This window comes from Hyperoodon ampullatus, assembly GCF_949752795.1.
Source record: "Hyperoodon ampullatus genome assembly, chromosome: 15".
Classification (NCBI taxonomy): domain Eukaryota; kingdom Metazoa; phylum Chordata; class Mammalia; order Artiodactyla; family Ziphiidae; genus Hyperoodon; species Hyperoodon ampullatus.
Window position 1 is genome coordinate 29,261,974 of NC_136928.1, and position 24,182 is coordinate 29,286,155.

Here is a 24,182-nt window from a genome sequence, read left to right on the forward strand (position 1 = left end):
TCTGCTAATCCCAAACTCCTTATTTATCCCCCTCCACCACCTTTCCTTTTTGGTAACCATAAATTTGTTTTCTATATCTGTGCGTCTTTTTCTGTTTTGTAAATAAGTTCATTGGTATCATATTTTAGATTCCATGTGTAAATGATATCATGTGGTATTTGTCTTTCTCTTTTTGACTTCACTTAGTATGATAATCTCTAGGTCCATCCATGTTGCCAAAAATGGCATTATTTCTTTTTGTTTTTTTACTGAGTAATATTCCATTGTGTGTATATATACCACATCTTCTTTGTCTGTTCATCTGTGGATGGACATTTAGGTTGCTTCCATGTCTTCGCTACTGTAAATAATGCTGCTATGAACTTTGGGGAGCCTGTATTTTTTTTTCATCGTCCAGAAAAATTTAACAGGTTTATGTATAATTGTTATAAAATTGAACTGCTGAAACTTGTTTACTGAAACATTTTGACTTGCATTAATGCTTTATGTCCCCACATTTATATTAAAAATTCACACACAAATGAAACTGGAAAAATTGCCAATTTCTGTCCCCTATTTTCCACTTGCAATCATATACTTAGGTACCTTTTGACCCCATGGGGGAAAAACATCTAATGTTCAGAACTACCAATAACAGGAAGAAGAGAAATTCTTTTTTTAAAGAATGAAGTATTTCCCATCAGAGTGAATTCTTAAGGGTGTTTTCCATGTATGCAGCATGCTAGCTGGATGTCGCTTGGCATAATTGTTACACGTTTGGCATGGATAGCACACAGGTTGGTGTCTTCAAAAAGCCCAGCCAGATAGATCTCACTTTCCTCCTGCAAAGCACCAGTAGCTGCACTCCAGAAGCGCAGATCTGTTTTGAAGTCTTGAGCAATTTTCCGTGCCAGATGCTAGAAGGGAAGTTTGTGAATCAGAAGTTCAGTAGACTTCTGACAACGTCTGATTTCACGGAGTGCCCTGGTACCAGGCCTGTAACGCTGAGGTTTCTTCAGCCTTCCAGTAGAGGGCACACTCTTGCAAGCGGCTTTTGCAGCCAGTTTCTTCCTTGGTGCTTTACCACAGGTCGATTTGTAGGCAGCCCGCTTTGTACGAGCCATGTTGTAGAGACCTCCTTACTTACCCCACTTCTCCTTCAGCTGGAGCTTGGCTGCCTGTATCTTTTCAAATTAGAGTTTTCTCCGGATATATACCCAGGAGTGAGATTGCTGAATCATATGGCAACTCTATTTTTAGTTTTTTAAGGAACCTCCATACTGTCTTCCATAGTGGCTGCACCAATTTACATTCCCACCAACAATGTAGGAGGGTTCCCTTTTCTTCATACCCTCTCCAGCATTTGTTATTTGTAGACCTTATTAGTGATGGCCATTCTGGCTGGTGTGAGGTGATACTTCATCGCAGCTTTGATTTGCGTTTCTCTAATAATTAGCGATGTTGAGCATCTTTTCATGTGCCTATTGGCCATCTGTATGTCATCTTTGGAGAAATGTCCGTTTAGGTCTTCTGCCCATTTTTTGATTGGGTTGTTTGTTTTTCTGTTATTGAATTGTATGAACTGTTTGTGTATTTTGGCAATTAAGCCCTTGTTGATTGTATTGTTTGCAAATATTTTCTCCCATTCTATAGATTGTCTTTTCATTTTGTTTATGGTTTCTCCCATTATACTGTTGAATTGCTCTCACTAATAGAAAATTATTTCTTGTTTTGAATTGAAATCTAATTGAGGTATCTTCTCATCAGTTATAGGCCTATCTCCTGGAACCATACAGGGTAAATATAATCCATCTTCCACATCCAATCTTGTAAATGTTTGGAGACGTTCTTCCTGTTTATGAGGAGTATTTGCAGTTTTCTCATAGCATCTAAACTTGGCTTTCAGTTCCGATTGGTCTGCACAGAAGCATTCTCTGTCTCTCATTATTTGCAAGTGCAGCCTTGCAACAAATTATGCTTCACTTCTTGTGATTAGTTAGCACGAAGTGTGGGCCCTTCCCACATCCTTGGAGAATGGATGGTTAGTGAGCTGAATCTATACAGTTCTATATGAGCCTGGTGGGTTTGCCGTCCCCTACTCAGAATCTCTAAGACATCAGGCTGCTGCCCCATACACACCGTCAGAGATCACAAAATGGCTGGAAGTTTATCCGGGCGCTTGATGAAACTGCATTTACTTCATCAGGCCACTAGGTGATGTACAACTCGCAAACCCAGACTGCCAGGGAGGGTTGTGTATAGGACAGTTTCTGTTTGTACTTGGAAATGCCATCAGAAGTCACTTGGTACAATTTCATGAAAAGGTTTTCTTAGGGGGAGGGGAAACATGTCTTGCGTATACTTTGTCTTTCTCAGCTTTGTTCCAATTTTAAATATTAATTTGACTAGGATACTTTGAGTGATTTTCCTAGACAAGGGGCATGGATGGTCCATTTATTTATTTACTTATTTATTTGTGTGTATGTGTGTATATATCTTCATGTATGAATGATATCTTGGCTGGGTTTAGGATTCTTTCTTTTTTTTCCTTTTTGGCTGCGCCACACGTCTTGTGGGATCTTAGTTCCCCAACCAGGGGTGGAAGCTGGGCCCCCAGCAGTGAAAGCACAGAGTCCTAACCACTGCACCGCCAGGGAATTCCCAAGGATTCTTGAATAGTAGTCCTAGTCTCTACAAAGTACACAGCCTTGTACTCTCCAGTTTCTAGTAATACAGATGAAAAGTCCACTGCCAATAGGTTTCTCTTTCCTTTGTAAGTAATAACCATTGCTCTTTGAAAGTTTGTAAATTTTTTCTTCATGCTTAGTGTTTCATCATGATAGGCTTAGGTTTGATTAAAAAAAAAAACAAAACTCTGCTTGTCACTTGATAAACCTTTTAGACTTAAAACTTAAGTCTCTTCTCAGTTCAGGGAAGTTTTATTGCTTTCCTTCTGTCTGTTTCCAACCTCCTTACTTTATAGATGAGGAAACTGAGCCCAGAAAGATTAAGTGACTTCCCTAAGGGTCACTCAGGTAGTTAAAATGAACCTCAAGCAAATAACCTGACTCCTTTGATGAGGTACACTTTCATTGTATTGAATATTGCTCTAGTGAGAGAGCCATTATGAACTAATTAGAAATTTTTTAGTGAGACAGGAATTTTTCTAAGGGGTCATGAGGAAATGAAGAAGAAAGAAGAGATGGTAGAATTCGTTAGGATTAAAATGTGGCCCATATGAAGGACTGCAAAATTCAGAAGTTCACCCCCACCCCCAGTATCCCAGTTATTGGAGATACCCCAAAGCTCTAAAACTTAATAAAGCCAGGAAGTTGATTGAACATTTGGAGAATTAGATATTTAGTTGTCAGAAGTTGGATAAGTGTGGTCATGCCCTGTTGTAAATATTGGAAAATATGTAAATGGCATCTGAAGGCTTGGAGACAGATACCATAAACTGTCTTATCAGTGGTCTGGTTTCTGTTCTGAGTTCCAGCTTGGGACACTTTTCTGCTGGGAACCACCTGTTCCTGGCTCTGTTGATCTTTGGATTTCCCTAGCGCTTCAGTCCCTTTCAGTTTTGAAATGAAACCTACCCCCAGAGGGTGAGGTCAGGTATGGAGAGGACTTTGACAGCTCACACCAGATTGTTTTCTTTCCAGAGCCGCCCAATATGTGACTGTGTGAGGCATGAGGCGCAGCAGGCTGTGATACAGACTAATTGATGGTGAGTCAGGTTGGGTAAGACCTCAGCTAGGCAGTGTCAACTCTTTGGGTAACCAGGAAAACATGTAGACCAAATATGTTGTCTTTCAGGCTCAGAAAGTTGAAAGTTAAGAGCACGGTCACCAGAGATCTACCATGATCTCTCTGCCTTTGGTTTACTGAAGAAGCAAAGGCTTTATTTCAGTGTCTTTTCTCCTCTTTTATAGAACCTTCTTTTCAGGAAGAAGCCAAGTCCCTGGCCTCTTTCTGCTGCTCCAGAAAGTTTCTAAACTTTTATACTGTGCCTCCTGGAATTGCTGCTTTGATGTGGAGTGATTCCTCTAGATATCCCTAGACAACCCCCCACCATGCCCCCAACCCCTTCACAGAATGCAGCTTCCCCTCTTCCTTTCGTTGTAAATGTGGTTTCCACCATATTATGGCACTTCACTTGGAATCTTTATAAGTGGAACTGGCTGTTTCTTCAGCTTGCCCGTACCACTTCCCCCAGTTTTGCTTGACTGCCCCCCAGCCTCATCCCCCAGCACTGCAGAGCTGCTTCCAGATCTTTAAATACTTTTTCCCCTTTGAGACTGCTGCTGGCCTGTAAGGCCACCTGATCCCTGTCCTTGAAGCTGGCATCTGTACTTATTCTCCCATATTTGTTTAGGACTTTGGTATTTGACCTCCCTTCCTGGGGTTCTGGCCCGGTCTAGGGGATCTGTGGCCAAACTTGGCCTGGGGCCAAGGATTCAAGATAGAGCAGTTTTTTTTGTTTTTTTTTTAAAGACTCACCCTCGGGACTTCCCTGGTGGCGCAGTGGTTAAGAATCCGCCTGCCAATACAGGGGACACAGGTTTGATCCCTTGTCCGGGAAGATCCCACATGCCGTGGAGTAACTAAGCCCGTGCGCCACGGCTACGGAACCTTTGCTCTAGAGCCCGCGAGCCACAACTGCTGAAGCCCGTGCGCCACAACTACTGAAGCCCGTGCATCTAGAGCCCGTGCTCCACAGCAAGAGAAGCCACCGCAATGAGAAGCCCACGCACCACAACGAAGAGTAGCCCCCACTTGCCACAACTAGAGAAAGCCCGCGCGCAGCAACAAAGACCCAACGCAGCCAAATAAATTTTAAAACAAACAAACAAAAAGCAAACAACCAAAAACTTCAGTGTAGTAAGTGTAACATGGGTCTCTGCAAGTATTAAGTGTCTGAAATAGGCAGCTAATACTGGATTTAATATTATTTTATAAATAATTGTTCCCTTAGCAATAAACGTAAGTCTACACATTCCCAATAGTCCCAGAAAATAAATACTATGATTATGCACAGTATGTATGACAAACTAGTTTCAAACAAACCAGTTTCAGCATCTTGATAAAAATTCAGATCAGAATAAAATGTGACTCTAAAATTTAAAACATTGTCAAAATAACATCACATTTAATCTTCCATGGTTTACACAAGTATTATGAATTTCCAGTTTTGGAACACATTTTTCTGTTGTGAATTAAAATGCGAACATACTGAAAACTGTTAATTTCAGAACATTGTAGATATTTTGAATACTCCTGCTCCCCGCTCCCCTGTTTCAATTATTTCTGTATTTCCAGAGGCAACCTGTTAGTGGTTTAGAATGTACCTCCCACACTCTGTGTGTGTTTGCATACATATGTATGAACCCAGAAATTTTTTTCTTTTTTTGCCACACCATGCGGCATGTGGAACTTCCCCGACCAGGGATTGAACCTGTGCCCCCTGCAGTGAAAGCATGGAGTCTTAACCACTGGACCACCAGGGAAGTCCCTGAAAATGTTTAAAATGCTATTGCCGTGTTTTATTTATTTACACAAATGGGGTCACATTTTATGTATCATTTTTATATTTCTTTCTTTGATTCAGTAATGTGCCTTGACAATATTCCATGTTGGTACATAAAGATACTTCTCATTCTTTTTGGCTACTGTATAATATTTCATAGACTAGATATACTGTATTTTATTTATCTGTTTTCCTATTGAGGGACATTAAGGTATTTCCAGTTTTTTGTTGTTGTTAATGATTCTTTTTGTGTTTAAAAAATTTTTTTTTAATTTTCCTTATGTATTTTTAAAAAATTTGTTTATTCAACTTCTTGTGTTATAAATGTCAGCAGTCTGTTCCTAGGCTTTTTTTTCTTTCTTTTCTTCCTGCTCCCCGTAGGTGAACTCAACTTCTGTGACAGCTTCAGTTACCATCTATACATGGATGATGACCAAATCTCTCTCCAGACCAGAATATCCAGCTGTTCACATGGACAGCTCCACTGCGATGTTTTGAAGACTCAGCAAAATGCAGCCTTCTGCTCTTTCCCTCTTGCTCTTCCTCCAGTGTCCTGTCACATGGTAAATAGCACCACCACCCATGCAGTTGCTGGGCTCAAGGCCTAGTAGTCATTCTAAGTCCTACCCCTTCCCTTCCCACAGCTGACAACCAGCCTATCATAGGATTTGTCCTCTCCAATATTTCTTGGATCCAGTTGCTTTTTTCTTCTTCTTCTTCTTTTTATAAATTTATTTATTTATTTTTGTCTGTGTTGGGTCTTCGTTGCTGTGCACGGGCTTTCTCTAGTTGCGGCGACTGGGGGCCACTCTTTCTTGAAGTGCGCGGGCTTCTCATTGCGGTGGCTTCTCTTGTTGCGGAGTGTGGGCTTCAGTAGTTGTGGCATGTGGGCTCAGTAGTTATGGCTCTCAGGCTCTAGAGCACAGGCTCAGTAGTTGTGGTGCATGGGCTTAGTTGCCCCGCAGCATGTGGGATCTTCCCGGACTAGGGCTCGAACCATGTCCCCTGCATTGGCAGGCGGATTCCGTGCCACCAGGGAAGTCCCCAGTTGCTTTCTTCTTCATTGCCACTATCCTCTACCTTAGTTTCCTAATTTATAAGATACAGTATTTGTGAGGTTTAAATGAATTAGTATATAAAAAATGCTTAGAACAATGGATCGGCAGCTAGTATGTGCTGTGTATTAGCTATTATCATCATCCTTGTTACTGTCCCCTTCTTTCTCTGCTTCACCTTAGTCTACATAATCCACTCTCATCTCTGTCTCCAGTCTTAATCTTATTCTCCCCTACCTCCATTCTGTTCTCTACATTGTAGCCAGAGTGTCTTTATAAAATGTAAGAATGATCATGATCTAATTCCTCTGCTTAAAAAAGCTTCAGTGATCTTACCATTGGGCTTTTGTATGTGTGTATTGTTAACCCCGCTTAGGATGCTTTTTCCCTTGCTCTTTGAATGGCTGGTTCCTTTTTATTTAGATACCTACTTTTAAATGTCATCTCCTCAGAGAGGCTTTCCCCTGACCACCTAATGATTATAAAGTAGCCACCCATATACATACTTTCTAGCACATCACCTATTTTAGTTCTGTGCATAGCACTTATCAATAAGTGATATTTTTCTAGTTTAGTCACATACTTGTTTATAGTCTCCTCCAATTAGAACGGAAATTCTCTGAGAACACGGATATTGTCTGTTTCATTTACTGTTATAAATAAAACATAGGACAATGCCTGGCATATTGTAAGCACTCAGTGAATACTTGTTAAGTGAATGATAAAACAGCTTCATATCTTATGAGACCCTTCTTGGTCTCTCCAGCATCATCTGTGCTGGTATTCTCTCTACCTTGACCTCCCCAGCTCATCTCATCTCTTCAGATATGCTTTCTTGCTGCAGGGCCTTTACATACGCTGTTTCTTCTGCCTAGAACATGCTTCCTTAAATGCTCTGCCACTGCTTGGGTATCTCCTGTTGATCCTTCAAGTTTCATCTTAGGTGTAACTTCACCTGACTAGCCTTCTTAATCTTACAGCTCTGCATGCATTGCCTTTAACTGTCATACATGTTGGGATTATTTAATTGTCTTTCTCCTTCATTAAACTGTAAGTTCTATCAGACAAAGGCCTATGTCTTGCTCACCGTGTATTCTTAGTCCTAGCTGCTGTGGGATAGAAGGATGCCTTGAGGTGGAGGTGGTGGGCAGGAGGGACGGAGTACTAGGGATATCACCTGAGGGCCAAGAAGGTGTGCCTTAGAATGTCAGGGGGAGGTCTAGACATTTGACCTGGCTCATTGTCATTCTCCTTATTCCACCTTTGGTGATTCCAGTGTTTGCCTGGATGAACCAACTAACATACTTGGGATGAACCATCTAACATGCTTGTCTCTCTCGGGGACATCTTCATAAAGTAAGGGTAAGCCTGGCAGGGGACTTGCATGAAGGGGGCATGAGTGCCTCGGATCAAGGTTGAGGATCTGGATAGGCAGATTATTTATTCCGAGTGGCTGATGGCAGAATAACTGAGTGGAGTGCAGTCCTAAGCAAGGAAGGAAGCAAAAGACCTTAGGGATAAGGTGAGGGAAAGATGAAACAGGAAGCTAAATCATTAGGTCAGAAACCTAGAGAACCAGGATAGTGGGTGGAGTGTAAGAAGGGACAGACAAGCAGTTCAGGATTAAGGCCATAGATAATCTTTGGGATTACTAAAATCATCTTTTAGCAGTCTTATTTCTTTAGTGTGGAACCAGCTTTTGGATTATAGGAACAATCAGGTAGTTGACATATAAGGGTTTGAGCTAAATTTTGTATTGCTTTGTATTTTATGCGCTATTTAAAGTCCAATCCCCAGAAATCCTACCTTACCTCCCCCAATACCCCAATTTAATTTCTGCTCCGAAGAGCCTCCCTTCCCTCCTTTTAAATATACTAGGTTCAACTTGCTCATAGTTTTAAAAAGTCTCCTGTACAGAGGCCTGTAGCAGTCTTGGTGCTCCCTTCAGGTAGGATGAGGATATTCCCTTCAGGTAGGGTAGGCACTCCTTCAGGTTACCTCCTCCCACCAAACTAGGCATAGGAGCTAGCCTCAGAAGTTCAGGACTCCCTGCCTAACCTGAATTTGTGGAATTTCTCTCTGAATTTTGGGGAGGGACATGGGAGTGTAGAATATAGGTTGGGACTCTCTTGGTGAGGCATAGTAAGGAGTAGTGGAAGACTGGCTGGGTATGCATGGATGGTAAGATCTGAAGGTTGAAGGCAGTGGGCTTCAAAGTGTCTGACCTGGAATTGTCCTAGAGTTTATGGCAGCATTAGGGGGCTCTGATGTGCCAAGCAGAGAATCTTGGTGAGTAGGGCTGGTCATTACCCCTTAGAGGTGTTCTGTATGTTTTTCTACTTAGCCTGGTGCTCTCCTACAGACTGACCAGTAGCTGGCATCATGGTGGATGCTGAAGGGGAATCATTGGGATAGAAACAGTACTTACTGAGGAGGCGTGTCGTTCTCTTTTTGATGGTTGGATGGAGTGATTGTGTGCACATACTGGGCAGTCTAAGGCCCGGTCACCTGGCCTGTGTGCGGTGAAGCATCTGCCCTCCCTTCCTACTGCTCCACTGGGGAAACCAACCTAAGGCAGCTGGAGATCATGACCATTGTTAGTGATTTCCCCAGGAGTGCTCCCTGTCTTTGATTCCTCTGCTCTCTAATCCCCATGCTCTGATGTCCTGCCTTCTATTTTCTGCTTTGGGGGCCTTCAAATTTCATAATCCCTTCTGACTCCTTTTTCTAGTTTATTTCATGCCCAGCTTGACTCTTGGTTCTATGTAGTTCCCTAATTTCGACGTTGCCATTCACCCTCAAGTGAGGGCCTTCCTCCATTAGCCCTATTCCTGGAGCTATGGTTTTGAAGCTTTAATACATCAGAATTACCCATGGGGGCAAGTATTGAGGGGCTGGCTACTTATTTAAAATGCAGATTCCTGGTCTTTACTCCTGCTCTCCTGACTGAGTGGGTATGGGTGGTAACCAGGAATCTGCACTTTGATTGGCCTCCAGGTGACTCTCACACCAGTCATCATCTGCAGACCATATTTGAAGAAACTCTGACTTAGAGGACTGTGTTGACCCCCTACTCCCCTAGAGGGGAAGGAAAGGGTTTTTTTTTTAAAAATAATTTATTTATTTTTGGCTGCGTTGGGTTTTCGTTGGTGTGCACGGGCTTTCTCTAGTTGCGGTGAGTGGGAGCTACCCTTCATTGCAGTGCGCATGCTTATTGTGGTGGTTTCTCTTGTTGTGGAGCACGGGCTCTAGGCTCACGGGCTTCACTAGTTGTGGCACGCGGGCTCAGTGGTCGTGGCACAGGGGCTTAGTTGCTCCGCGGCATGTGGGATCTGCCCGGACCAGGGCTTGAACCCGTGTCTCCTGCACTGGCAGGCAGATTCTTAACCACTGCGCCACCAGGGAAGCCCCAAGGAAAGTGTTTTGAACCCTTTACTTGGATCCTAAGGTCGCAGGAACCTTAATCTGTCACCTGTCTTTCAGTGGGGACAGTGGATAACTGTCCCTATATACTGACACCTCATCTTCTCGTTGCCATAGTAGGCAAAGATCCCAGATGAGGTAGAGGGCCTTAATGATTCCCCCTGGCAGGTCAGGACTTCTGGAGTATACTGCGGACTTTGACTTTGGACTCAGAAAGCAGGCTAGAACACAGACTTTGAAGGCTGCCAATTGCACTTCAGATTTGCCTCTGGGATGCCTCTTTTTCTGTACACAGTGACCCTGCCCTAAAGTAGGCTGTCTTTTGGTCTCCAAGCTGTCGTCACTCCCTATTGCAGCTGTCCTCTAAACAACTTCCACTATCCTTCTATAAAACAACTCAGCCTTGTCTCTCTCCTTTCCACATCCTCTCTTGTATTCCTGTTACCTATACAATCAAGTCCAAATGTCTCAGGTTGGAATAAACAGTCTTGCACAATTTGGCCCAAATTGTGGCCTACAAGGCCTAGCAAGATCTGGCCCCTGCTGTATTTTTTTTTTTTTTTTTTTTTTTTTTGTGGTACGCGGGCCTCTCACTGTTGTGGCCTCTCCCGCTGTGGAGCACAGGCTCCAGACGCGCAGGCTCAGCGGCCATGGCTCACGAGCCTAGCCGCTCCGCGGCATGTGGGATCTTCCCGGACCGGGGCACGAACCCGCGTCCCCTGCATCGGCAGGTGGACTCTCAACCACTGCGCCACCAGGGAAGCCCCCCTGCCTGTATTTTAAGTCTCATTTCAAGCCCCTCTCCTCCTTACCTCCTGCATGCACCCTCACCTGCTTGCAGTTCTTTCAGTTCTCTGGCTTCATGGACTTGGCCTAGAATACTCTCTACCCTGCTCTTCGCTTCATTAATTATCACTTGCCTTTAAGTTTCAGTTGAGCATTATCTTGTTTTGGAGGTCTTTTCTGGCCTCTCCATACAAAGCAACACCATATTATTATCTTAGCACCTGTTTGTTTCCATTAGACCACTTAATGCTTTTTACTGGTTTATCTTTCCCTCTTACTAGATTATAAGCTCCATGAGGGCAGGGACCTTCTTGCTCATGGTTTTGTCTTCAGTGCCTAGTGAGTGCATAGAGGTACTCAATAAGGATTTGTTGACTAAATTGCCTTTCACCTTCTTGTCAGTAAGTGTGTTGGTGCTTTGTGGCTCTGCAGAACTCTCACCCTTTGTGCATGTGTTACTTCTGCCAGAGCACCCTTTCTCTCATTGACTGGTCAGATTCCTTCTTGTCCTTTACCACGTCTCTAAGCAATTCTTTGACTTCCCCAGGCAGTGCTAGTTCAATAGAGATAGCACTTTGGTCCTCTTGAATGTACTTTTCACCCTGTGTGGCGATCTTCCCTATGCAAGAGATAGATGGTATTGCCCTTGGTGTACAGATGACAAGCCAGAGGCTCTGGGAGATGGATTAACTTGGAAATGGCAGAAATGGGATTCAAACCCTGATTCACGGGGTCTGTAGAGCCCTCACTCATTCTATTTCACTGTGCTTTCTCTAAAAGAAACCAAATAGCAGACCCAGAGACATTGGGTGAAAGAGGTGTTTTTTATTTTTTATTTTATCATTTTTTTTGTGTGTGTGGTACACGGGCCTCTCACTTTTGTGGCCTCTCCCGTTGCGGAGCACAGGCTCCAGACGTGCAGGCTCAGCGGCCATGGCTCACGGGCCCAGCCGCTCCGTGGCATGTGGGATCTTCCCGGACCAGGGCACAAACCCGCGTCCCCCTGCATCGGCAGGTGGACTCTCAACCACTGCGCCACCAGGGAAGCCCGAAAGAGGTGTTTTCTTTTTTTAATTTCTTAAATAATGGAAGTGTGTGTGTGTGTGTGTGTGTGTGTGTGTGTGTGTGTGTATTTTTAATTTTCTCAGAGTTAAACACAGTAAAGGGTAGACAGTAGTTCCTCCTTATCTGAGGTTTTGCTTTCCATAGTTTCAATTACTTGAGGTCTGAAAATATTAAATGGAAAATTCCAGGAATAAACAATTCATAAGTTTTAAGTTGCACACTGTTCTGAGCAGTGTGATGGAATCTTGTGCCATCCTGCTCCTTCCCATCCAGGACGTGAATCATCCTTTGTTCAGCATACCCATGCTGTGTATGCTATAGGAAAAAACAGTATATATAGGGTTTAGTACTATATCCATGGTTCCAGGATTTGGAACGTATCCCACATGGATAAGGGAGGACGGCTGTACTCTTGACAAACCATTTATAAGGATGATGGAGTAAAGGGTGACCATAATATTCAGAGGATGGTGTGTATTTCATGTGTTCCCTTGATTATACTGTTGGTGACTCCTTGTGACAATGACAAGTCAACATACAACCTAGTAGAAATGAGCCAAGGCAAAACACTATTAAATTCAAACTAAAGCAAATGTCAATCATCATTTATAGTTGCTTGGAGGTATTATGAAGAGTGAAATCTGAACATTTTTGTTGAGGGGGAAAAATGTGCAAAATCAGTGCAAAGCCTTTAACGCGTTTTGCTTAAAAATACATCTTACTATATTGATAAGGGACTAGTTGAGTAAATTATGGTGGATAGCATCATATTAATACAGCAGTTAAAAAGAATGAGACAGGTACACCCAACCTCACACACGCACACTCACACAGTGATATGGAACAATCTCTAAGATCTACTGTTAAGAGAAAACTAAAGCAAGCAAAATAGAGTTTGTGGCATGCTAGTATTAGTATTTGAATGAAAAAAGGGGAGGACTCTATATACTTGTTATACCCAGACTACCCCTGGAGGTTTGGTTTTTTTTTTTTTTTTTTTGATATCTTTTTGTGTTGCTGAAATTTTTTTTTAACCCATGTGTGCATTGCTTTTTAAAAAAATTGTGATAAAAAACACATAAAATTTACTGTCTTAACCATTTTTAGGTTCACAGTTCAGTAGTGTTAAGTATATTCATATTGTTTTCCAACAGATCACCAGAGCTTTTTCATCTTGGACAGCTGAAACTCTTATACTCATTAAACAACAATTCCTCATTTTTCCTCCCCATTTGCCCCTGGTAACCACCCTTCTACTTTCTGTTTCTAGGAATTTGACTGTTTTAGATACCTCATATAAGTAGAATCATATACTATTTGTCTTCTTGTGTCTAGCTTATTTCACTTAGCAGAAAGTCCTTGAGGGTCTTGTATGTTGTACCATGTGATAGGACTTTCTCCTCTTTTAGGCTAAATAGTATTTCACTTTTTGTTTGTACCACATTTTGTTTATATCTGTTCATCTCTCAATATATTGCCTTTTATAATCGTTTTAAAAAAGTACTTTGCTTTACCCTGTGAACCTGAAAAGTTGAATGTAAACGTTGTGTGTATATGGGGCAACAGGAACATGGGTTGGGAGCAGGTTAAATGGTATCTCCCTAAAATTTACAGCAAAGAGATCGTTTTTTTTCTAGTGAATGATTCCCAACTTTATGTATTGGATTTTTGTATTTGACATTTTTCTTGAAGTGAAACACATTTCTACTAAGAATAGAACAAAAAAAGGGGAGATTGTGTTGAAATTGAAGATACCTATGTGTACCGTGTGTCTAACATCATTTATCCCTCCATTTGTGTTACTAGCACCACTCTTGCACTAGAAATCTTAGAGCCCCTCCACCTTTATTGAAGTATAGTTGATTTACAATATTATATTTCAGGTGTATAGCAAAGTGATTCAGTATTTTTGCAGATTATGCTCCATTGTAAGATAGCCATTGTAAGATAATGGCTATAATTCACTGTGCTATGCAATGTATCCTTGTTGCTTATCTATTTTATACATGATAGTTTGTATCTGTAATCCCTAATTTGTCCCTCTCCTCTTTGGTAATCACTAGTTTGTCTTCTGTATCTGTGAGTCTGTTTCAGTTTTACATATACATTAGAGTCCCCCTTTTCAATAACATGTTTCCTGTGTGTTGATTTTGTCTTCCTAAACAGAGTAAATTCTTGAGGGCAGGAGGCATGTCTTATGATTATATCCTATAGTGATAAGCATAATAGAAGTTGCTCAATAACTACATATTCAAGAAAGACAAGAGAGAAATGGATAAAGAGAGAAAGAGACTTCTCTGCCGAAGAGATGATTGCTTTGGTTTTTCTCTGATTCACCTTGTACTCTTCCCTAGTGAAGAATTTCTTCCACTTGCAGACTAAGGGCATTGGAAGATTTGTGTGTGTGTGTGTGTGTGTGTGTGTGTGTGTGTGTGTGTGTGTGTGTGTGTGATGTTCCCTGCTGAAGGCCCAGGAGAGAAAGCAGAAGCTGGAATGGGGCCTTGAGGCTGTGGCCTGATAGTATGCAGTGAGACTTCTGTGTTGTAGCCTCAAGGGAAGTCTTAGATTTCTACCCTCTACCTAATTTCAAGCTTGGATATTCAGCTGTCAGCAGGGCAGCTGGACCTATATGTGCCTTAGGTGTCTTAAATTCAGTAGCACATTTTAGGAATGTTTGATAAAAGTAATTTGTCAATTTTGGTGTAAGTATATGAAAGCACTTAACACAAGGCCTGGCATATAGTAGGTATCCAAGAGGTGACAGAGAGTGTTTGAGAAATATTTTGAAACAGTCAGATCTTTCCCTAGGTCCCCTACCTCTATTTGTGTGCCTCCACTGCTACCCTCAGGCTAAAGAAATAGGGAATAGCAACATGGATTCCACCTTTATGAAGTTGCCAATTTCTTGTGTGTGGCTTTATGCTCAAGCAAGAAGTGTGTTCTGCTCCCACATATTTGAGAGCAAATATATCTGGATCTAGGGATATACTCGAGACTGCGTCGCAGCTGAAAATGTTCCAGTGTACACTAGCATGGCTTGTCACTTTGGGCAACTTTCTTGGTAGGGACCTAGCCTGAGAATCTTAGTGGGGAAATCTGAATCTCTAGGGTAGTCATGGTATAGCCAGGACAGCTTGTTGGGTGCAGGCATGGAGGAAGGGATAAGGTAAGGGTCAAAAAGGGCTCAGCTCTGTGTCATTTTCTGCTCAAAGGAAGATGTAGGCACTCATGTACCAGGGGTAGTGTTCTGGCCTGCTGTGGCTTGTCACCTCCTTGTGAATGAGCAGTCTTGCTCCTGGCTGCCCTGTAAGGCATTTGGGGTTTAGTAGGAGATATAATAGGGAATCTAAATCAGATAGCCTTGCTTCAAATCTTACAGATCTGCACGGAGGAAATATGCCTCCCAGGATGTTTCCCATGTGCTGCAATAAGAGGAATCCCATCCAGATCTGTGGGTGTGTCCCTCCATCCATCTTATGTCCACTCAGCTTATCTTGATCTTAAGCTTTTATCCCTTTCACCCTGTCACTGTCCTGGCTTCTGGGAAGAGCAGGGAAAAGGGTGAGGGAGGATGGGCAGAATTAAAGAACTTGTGGCGTATGTGGATTTGCTGTCGTTAAATCCTTTTTGGAACAAAGTGTAGATGTGGAGAGGAGGATGAGTGAGCAGGTAGGAGAACAAACACGTGCTGCCTGTACCACTTATCTGGCACTCAGCCTGGACCCTTGCTTGGTATTATCAGTCTCTTTCTGTGTTGTTTCTCTTTCCCATGTAAAGCATAAGCATGTATACACATGTAATTTCATATCAATGGACCCATAACTTAATACTGGTTTTTTAAAATAAATTTATTTATTTTATTTTTATTTATTTTTGGCTGCGTTGGGTCTTTGTTGCTGCGCTCGGGCTTTCTCTAGTTGCGGTGAGCGGGGGCTACTGTTTGTTGTGGTGTGTGGGCTTCTCATTGCAGTGGCTCCTCTTGTTGCGAAGCACGGGCTCTAGGAGTGCAGGCTTCAGTAGTTATGGCGTGCAGGCTCAGTAGTTGTGGTGCACGGGCTTAGTTGCTCCGCGGCATGTGGGATCTTCCCAGGCCAGGGCTCGAACCTGTGTCCCCTGCATTAGCAGGCAGATTCTTAACTGCTGTGCCACCAGGGAAGCCCTGTTTTTTTTCTTTAATACTGTTTTGTTTTCTTTTTTCACCTTTTTTCCCAGCTTCATTGAGATATAATTGATGTGTAACATTGTGTAAGTTTAAGGTGTACAGTGTGATGATTTGATACATATATATATTGTTAACTGATTACCACAATGTGGTTAACACATCCATTACCTCACATAGTTACCTATTTTTTGTGTGTAGTGAGAATCCTTTTTCATTGGATTATGTGTTATAGACATCTTTTCAGTAAATACAGAATTAATGGCTGAATTATACTTCCATGTATGGATATACCATAATGCATTTTATTCTCTTAGTATATAATCTATTTATCTCATCTCTAATCAATGGTGCCTTCCCCGACCCTCTTACTTAAAGTTGTGACAACCTTCCTTTCCTATCTTCCTTCTCTCCTTTACTTTTCTTTATAGCATTTAGCCCCACATGCCATACTACATATTTTTCTTATTTGTTTATTGCCTAACACACTTCATTAGAATGTAGGCTCCATGAAAATAGGGCTTTTTTTTTTTTTTTTTTTTTACTCTGCTTCTCTGTAACTAGAGCTTAGTACCAGTTCCTGGTACATAGGTGGTGCTCAATAAATATTTGTTGAATGAATGAATTCGTTGGATTTTTGGTGTGCCTGTTGGGGTTTTTATTTGTAACATATTTGTTATTATGTATATTCTATAGTAAATACCTTGGTAAATAATCTTTATACAGTTGTCTATGTATCCCCTTAGGATAAGTTTCAAGAAATGGAATGGCTCAGATAAAGGATATGTGCACAGTTAGAATGTTGATTCATGAAGCCAAACTACCCTTAAGAATGTTAACTTATACTAACAGTGCATGAGATTGCCTGTTTCTCCATATCATCAGTAACACTGGCTTGTGTGTTTTTTGTGTTCCTCATCTGACAGGTGAAACATTGTCTTGTCACTGTATAACATGGTAGTTGAGAATGTGACTCTGGAGCTAGCCTGATGGGACCTGAATTCTGACTCAGCCGCTTACTATGTGACCTTGGGTACGTCATTTAACTTCTCTGTACCTCAGTTTCATCTTTGGTAAAGTAGGGATAATGATAGCACCTATTTCATGAGAAGTAAATCAGTTAATCCAAGTAAAATGCTTCGAATAGTAACTAAGACATGGCACTTAATTGTGATTTAATTTACATCATATTTAATAATTAAATATGATTTAATTTACATTTCTTTGAATATTAAAGATTAAACATCTTTTCAAATGTATTTTGGACAGATGTATATATTTTTTGAATCACTTATTCATGTCATGTCCTTTGCACATTTTCCCAGTAATATTTTGTTAATAATTTGTAAGAGCTAAAGTGTTGACTGTTGTATATAGTGCAGAATTGTTCCCAGTTTGTCATTTGTTTTTCACCTTTGTTTATACAATTTTTTATCTATCTGCAAGTTTGACATTTTTAAGTAGTCAACATAATCTTTTCCGTTACAGTTTTTGCTACTAGTTCAATGTTTAGAAAAGGCATGCTTCCCTACCTCAAAATTATAAAAATAGTTGCTCATTCTTGTTGAGTACTTTGCTTGGGTGTGTATTTTTAAATCTTTAAATTTAAATCTTTGATTCATCTGGAATTTATTTTGATATGAAGATAGCAGTTGAAATCTGGTTTTCTTTTTAGTAGTGTCCCAAACCCCTTTATTGAAGGAGCAAGAGCAGGAGCCTTTAATCTATTCTCCCCTCCCCCAATTTGAAAGTAAGCTATCCTAGCTATAGCAAGTAGCAAATCTCCATTTTAGAGAATGAATTTAATATTTGGACTCAGTCAGTAGTCATTCATTTGTTAAACTATGGGATGAATATGCTGTGTAAAGCAGTTTGGGATCAGAACTCACAGTTGATTCTAAGTGATGAGGCTGCTGGGCTCACTGGTGCAGCTTCTCTCCTGGCTCTGGAAGCTCCTCCTAAGTGGGTCCTAATTTGAGGACTTCTTTGATGGGGCTATTGTTAGTTTGGAATGATAAGTTCTCTGTTCAAAAAACAAATGATGTGACTGTAGCAGATACTTCCTCACTCCAGCCTAGGTGTATTGATAGGGTATTGGTAGAGGGGGTGTTGAATGGTAATAAACCCATCGTGTTCTAGCTCTGTCCTCATCTTCTCTTTTTGGAACTCTAGTCCCACCCAGTTTTTTGCCTCTGACTCAAGATGGAGGGAGGATGATTCTTATACAGCAGAGCATCCACATATTTCATGGCAGCTACTGTCTGCCAGAGATAATGAAGAAAGGCAGCTAACTCATACATGGCATATATTATCTACCAGGAACTGTTCTAAGCATCTTACATATATAAACTCTTTATGTGGTAGGTGCTCTGTACTGGGTTGCATAGTGTCCCCCTAAAAATTCATACCCACCTAGGATCTATGAATGTGATCTTATTTGGAAATAAGGTCTTTGTAAGATATAATCAAGTTATGATGAAGTCATAACTTGATTGGGCCCTAATCCAATGCCTGGTGTTCTTATAAGAAGAGGGAGACACTCACAGAGGAAAGATGACCATGTAGAGATGGAGGCAGAGATAGGAGATATGCTGCCATATACAAAGAATGGCAGGGATTACTGGCAACCACCAGAAGCTGGAAGAGGCAAGGAAGGGTTCTTTCCTAGAACTTTCAGAGGGAGCATAGCCCTGCTGACACCTTTATTTTGGAATTCTAGCTTCCAGAACTGTGAGAGAGTAAATTTCTGTTGTTTAAAGCCACCTAGTTGGTAGTATTTGCTACAGCAACCCTAGGAAACCAGTGCATGCTATTATTATCATCTCTGTTTTCAGATAAGGAAACTGAGGCCCAGAGAGGTCAAATACTTGGAAATCTCTTTAGGCCACTGCTCTGCTGGCTGGGCACTCACTCTGAAGCTCTTGCTATTATTCTTATCAGCTCTTCACCTTTACCACAGCCTTCCCACTTCTGGTAGTGCTGAGGTTGAGCTGCTCAAATAGCTCCTTTCTCTAACACAGCAGGCTGCAGCATTTCCCCATCCTTGCCCACTTTACACCCTAAAGCAGAAATGCCCCTCAGGAGGCTTCTGGCTGTAGCCCGATCATTTCAGCAGGTCTCTTCCTGACCCCACCCCTCCAGGTGAAATCAGGCTTTTTTTTTTCATTCCCTTGTAATGTCAGAAGTGTCAGTGACAATTCAGGGGAGGGTCACCAAGTTTCTTCTGGCGACTGTTTTTATGCTTCCCATTTCTGGCCCACTATATGTCCTAGAATTCCTGTCAGTAGACAGCTCAAGTCTTGTTTTCCTTTGGAGATTTCAGGATCTCACACATAGCTCACATGGCACATATCACAGTTCATGGCTGTGAGCAGAGAAGGAACAGCTTCATGGTAGCACTGGCTGCGAGGGCCCTGGTCACTTGTTCTTGATTAACTCAACCCACAGCAGTGGCTCTCTCCCCTGCCAAAAAGAATGGGAGGATAAGGGTATTATTTGACCCAGCTCATCTCCCTGAACAGGCACCTTGTCTGCCATGGTCTCTTCTGCTGGCATCCCAGAAGAGGTTTCCTCCCTCTGCATTCCATTTCTGGCTAAAGAATCTTGCCTGTTTTCTAATATAGACCTTTTGCTTTGCATCCTGATCTTATTCTCAACTCCTCTCACTAAACTGTAGCCCTGGGAACTCAGGAACCATATCTGTTTTGTTTGCTGCTGTATCCCAGGACTGAGTAAAGACTTGGCACTTATTGGCCCCTGAAGAAATGTTTACTGAATGAAAAAATGAATATTGACCATGAAACTTTGGAATCCTGGTTTTTCTTGCTTCATGCTGAAGTCAAGGACCAGATTAAGAACTTTAGAGGCCTCGGGACTTCCCTGGTGGCACAGTGGTTAAGAGTCCGCCTGCCAATGGTGGGGACACAGGTTCGCGCCCTGATCCGGGAAGATCCCACATGCCGCGGAGCAACTAAGCCCGTGCGCCACAACTACTGAGCCTGCGCTCTAGAGCCCGCGAGCCACGGCTACTGAGCCCACTTGCCACAACTACTGAAGCCCGCGCGCCTAGAGCCTGTGCTCCACAACAAGAGAAGCCACCGGAATGAGAAGCCCACGCACCACAACCAAGAGTATCTCTGGCTCGCCACAACTAGAGAAAGCCTGCGCACAGCAACGAAGACCCAACGCAGCCAAAAATAAATAATAAGTAAATAAATTTATTAAAAAAAACAGAAAAGAACTTTAGAGGCCTAAGCAATAGGAAGATTATGATGTTCCTCGTAATTTTAGCCCTCAGTATATATTTCAAAAACAATATTAAACACAAAATAAGTATAAGGAAATCTAGCAAAGTATAAGGAAAACCCAGCAAAATTTTGCTATTTACCATGGTGACTACCTGGATAAATATAAAATAATTTAAAACACTTGTTATTATTGTTTCTGCTTTGCCAGTTCCCTGAGCATGTGCTGTCAGATAATCCTGCCTGGACCAGCCCCTTCCTTACCTTGGACTTCACCTTCATTTCCTCTTAACTCCATCTGCCAAAGCTGCCAGCCAGCCCCTTTCACCCTGCAGTGGTGTCCAGACCACTGAGAGCCCAGCCTGGGCTATGCTCTGGGCTCCCTGGGGCCTTGCCAAGAAGGTCAGGTAGAACATGCACACTGCTAAAGAGTCCCTCACAATGAGAACTCCCATGCTGAACTGTGATTTATAGTCAGCATAGCATTTTGTGCCACGTGATTACACTTAAGCCATTTTTAGTTGTAGTAATCTGCTTCAGTGATCCTGGATGTGGAAAGTCCAGAAATTTTCCTGTGTTCCTCCTTCCTAGATCACTGAGAGAAGTCAAGATGCAGGCCCACTTTGCTTCCTGTATTAACATGGGCCTTGTTGAGACCATTCAGTGAGGTAAGGTATGATTCTGGAAGTGAGCCCAGGCCTCAAATAGGCTGTTCCAAGGCTATGACCCATAATTAAATCCTATTACTGCTTGTTTCCATAGAGTTTAAAATAGTGTTGGAAACCTCCTAGGGAAAAAAGCACCACCGTAACTTCTTGGCTAAGGAAGTAGTGTGTGCTGGCCAGAGCAGAAGAGGTAGCCAAGGCTCCCAGGTTCTATTCTGGACCTGTTGATTTGAGGTGTGACATTCAGCAATCTGAGATGGTGTCCTATATCTCTGATGGTTTCTCATCTTTACCACAGAGACTGTGCTTGCAGGGAGAGAGGCCAACACCCTGATCCCCTGTCCTGTAGGAGAGTCTCATCATCAGAAGTCTTTTCTTTCATTTGAATTTCCACACCCCCCTTTTTTCTTTTTTTTATTTTTTTTAAAATTAATTTATTTTATTTATTTTGGCCTTGTTGGGTCTTCGTTTCTGTGCCGAGGGCTTTCTCTAGTTGCGGCGAGCTGGGGCCACTCTTCATCACGGTGCGTGGGCCTCTCACTGTCGTGGCCTCTCTTGTTGTGGAGCACAGGCTCCAGACGTGCAGGCTCAGTAGTTGTGGCTCACGGGCCCAGTTGCTCCGCGGCATGTGGGATCCTCCCAGACCAGGGCTCGAACCTGTGTCCCCTGCATTGGCAGGCAGACTCTCAACCACTGCACCACCAGGGAAGCCCCCTTTTCTTTTTAAATGAAGAAATATCTCCCAGAGAGTTAATATAGGAACCCAGCAATATCGTCCACGTTTTACTTGACTTCATTTTATCAGAACTGCTTTCCTTTTAGCAGTGTGATTAGATTAGCTTTTGTAAGGGATGGGAACTTTGATAGGGTTTAGGAAAAGGAAGGGAAAGTTTGTGTGTGGCACACACCTTGGACAACCAGAGCATAACATGAGGGGACCAGGTACATGATAAACTAGATTGGGAAGAACAAACTTACATCCCTGGAGAGCCAGGTATACATTAGATGTCTTTGCATATTTTCTTATTTAATATCACAATACAAATCAATAAGTTATCATCTCCATTTTTGCACATGGGCAAGCTGAAAAAGAAGTTATGTAACTTGCCCAAGGTCAGACAGCTAATACAAGGCTGAGCTATGATTTATTTCTCCTCAGGTCTGTCCAATTCCAAAGCCCATGCTGTTTTCATAGAGCTCTTCTGTCTCTGACAAGATGTAAGAAAGGAGGGTGGGGAAAGAAGAGAAGATGGGGAGATACCATCTTTCTTTATCTCACAGTTTTGCTTGTTTAGACGTGTTTAGCCAGAGCATCCTGTTTATAGACTAGCACTAGGTTCTATATATATATAGATATGGTGCAACAACATGTGGGAAAGATAACCAATTAATTGTAGGGGAGGATTTTAAAAAGTCTTTGTTCTTTACCTCTAGGTCTTCATTGTAGTGTAACTCACACTGTCAAAACACTACTGGTAACTCTGGTGTACTGTTTAAGAGGCCCTGTCCTATCATCCAAATAAAACCTGTTGATGTGTTCCAAGGAATAAGCCATGATGGCGGCAGAGGTGAGGGTGTGGTGTGGCCTTCCTGCGTGAACTGGGAGCTGGTGGCACCTGTTATGTGACTATTACAGTGAATTATTACTGAGTAAACAAGAGATGTCTCCCTTTTGCTTTTTCAAGGGAGACCAGATGGCGGTAGGTGTTGGCCCAGATCCAGGGGAGCCTGGCCTCTGGCTGGCAGAGGAGACAGCCTGAGGGTATCAGGTGATGGAATAAGAAGAGACAGGGCTGGTCTGTTAAGTGGTATAATTTCAGGGGGCACCAAGAATACGTCTTGCCCCTCAAAGACTTGCCTCAGCTATTTGCTGTTGCTTGGAATTCCACAAGTGAAATTTCTTTCCCTTTAAGTCTTTTGAGACCCTATTAAAAATAAAGAAACTCCAGGAAAGGGTTTGATTATGAAGCGTCTTGGTCATGTAAGTAGAAGTATGAATGACTTTATGAGATTGATTTCTGAGAACTAGACTAAGGTAGGGACAGAGAGGAGAAAGCATTGTGCCCCCAGTCATAGTGACGGGAAGGAGACATCACTGAGATTGAGATAATGGCCCTGAGAAGAGAAGTTGGGTTCCTAAAGAAACACCTTGTTTTCTTCACAGTTTTGCCTGAGGAAAGATAAGGAGCTGAGAGTGGGGGGAATGGAGGCTCTCGAACTCCAGAGGGGGTGCTGGGTCTAGAGAGATTTCCCCACCAGTGTGCTGGATATGCAGTCATGGTGTTGTCTAGAGAACAGCTGACAGGCAGAATGTAATAAGGAGGTAGGACCTTTGAGTCTGTGGTTTGCTCCGACGTCCTCAGACAAGACCATCGCTGATCTTAGGAAGCAGGAGGCAGCTTCCCATAAATGACGTAAAATGGTGGCGCAAAAGAGGCCACCGATGACAACATGGGCAGGGTACTTCCTCAGTGGCCGCTGGTCACAGACAACTTTTGGTCTTGATTTCCCAATGAGCTGTGCTGAGATAGGGCTTTACCAGAAAGTAAAATAAGCCTTGTCCAAAGCAGTGACAAAGCACTTGGGGTATCCATACAAAGTGCAGTTCCCTCTTGTTCTCTAACTTTGTGGAGCCAAAATAACTAAGCCAGAGGTGCCAGCATAGCACCTGTGATTCAATCTTCAACTTTTTTGGATTGAATTCTCTACTGGTTGACTGTTCATCTTTCATTTACCAGTGCTCCCAAGCTGCCTTTGTGATCTGAATTCTCACATCTTTCCTCTCTCAGGGAGTCTTTGACAGAGACAGCTCAAATCTCAGTGCCTTTCCCAGCTCCTCACAGTTGGGTTCATGGATGCCCTTTACCCTCAGGCTTCAACTTCTACTTTGTCCACATTTCTACCCTAAGTCTGGAGCATTTTCTTTGGATCAGACTTTTGGCTTCATTCAGGCCTCTAAGGTTCTCACTTCTTTCAGCACATTTCCCTAGAGAACTACCTGAAGAATGGTCTCTACCCCTCACCTCCTAAAGATTGACATAATATGGACCTCCTTCCTTGCTAGAATCAGCACAGTTCTTTGGAAATTTCTGGATATACCACACCCCTACCTCTCTTCCCAACCACCTTAGCCTCATACACAAGATCTAGTGATGTAGCTGGATCTGCTGATCACCAGGATTTTGGAGCCAGTGCCCCCAGCAGGGAGGAACTCCTGGGCATGTGCCCTGAGTGACAGTTCTGTCCACCAGTCTCTGCCTCTCCTCCATCTCACCTTTT

General features: G+C 42.5%; 1 protein-coding gene across 1 annotated transcript; it reads right to left on the reverse strand.

Moving 5' to 3' along the window:
* Positions 1 to 692: 692 nt before the first annotated feature.
* On the reverse strand, positions 693 to 1,103 carry LOC307064193 (histone H3.3-like; the record flags this gene model as incomplete). The annotated part of the gene is given in 2 exon segments (XM_079720679.1): positions 693 to 896; positions 900 to 1,103. Coding segments are annotated over 2 exon segments (408 nt in total).
* Positions 1,104 to 24,182: the final 23,079 nt, after the last annotated feature.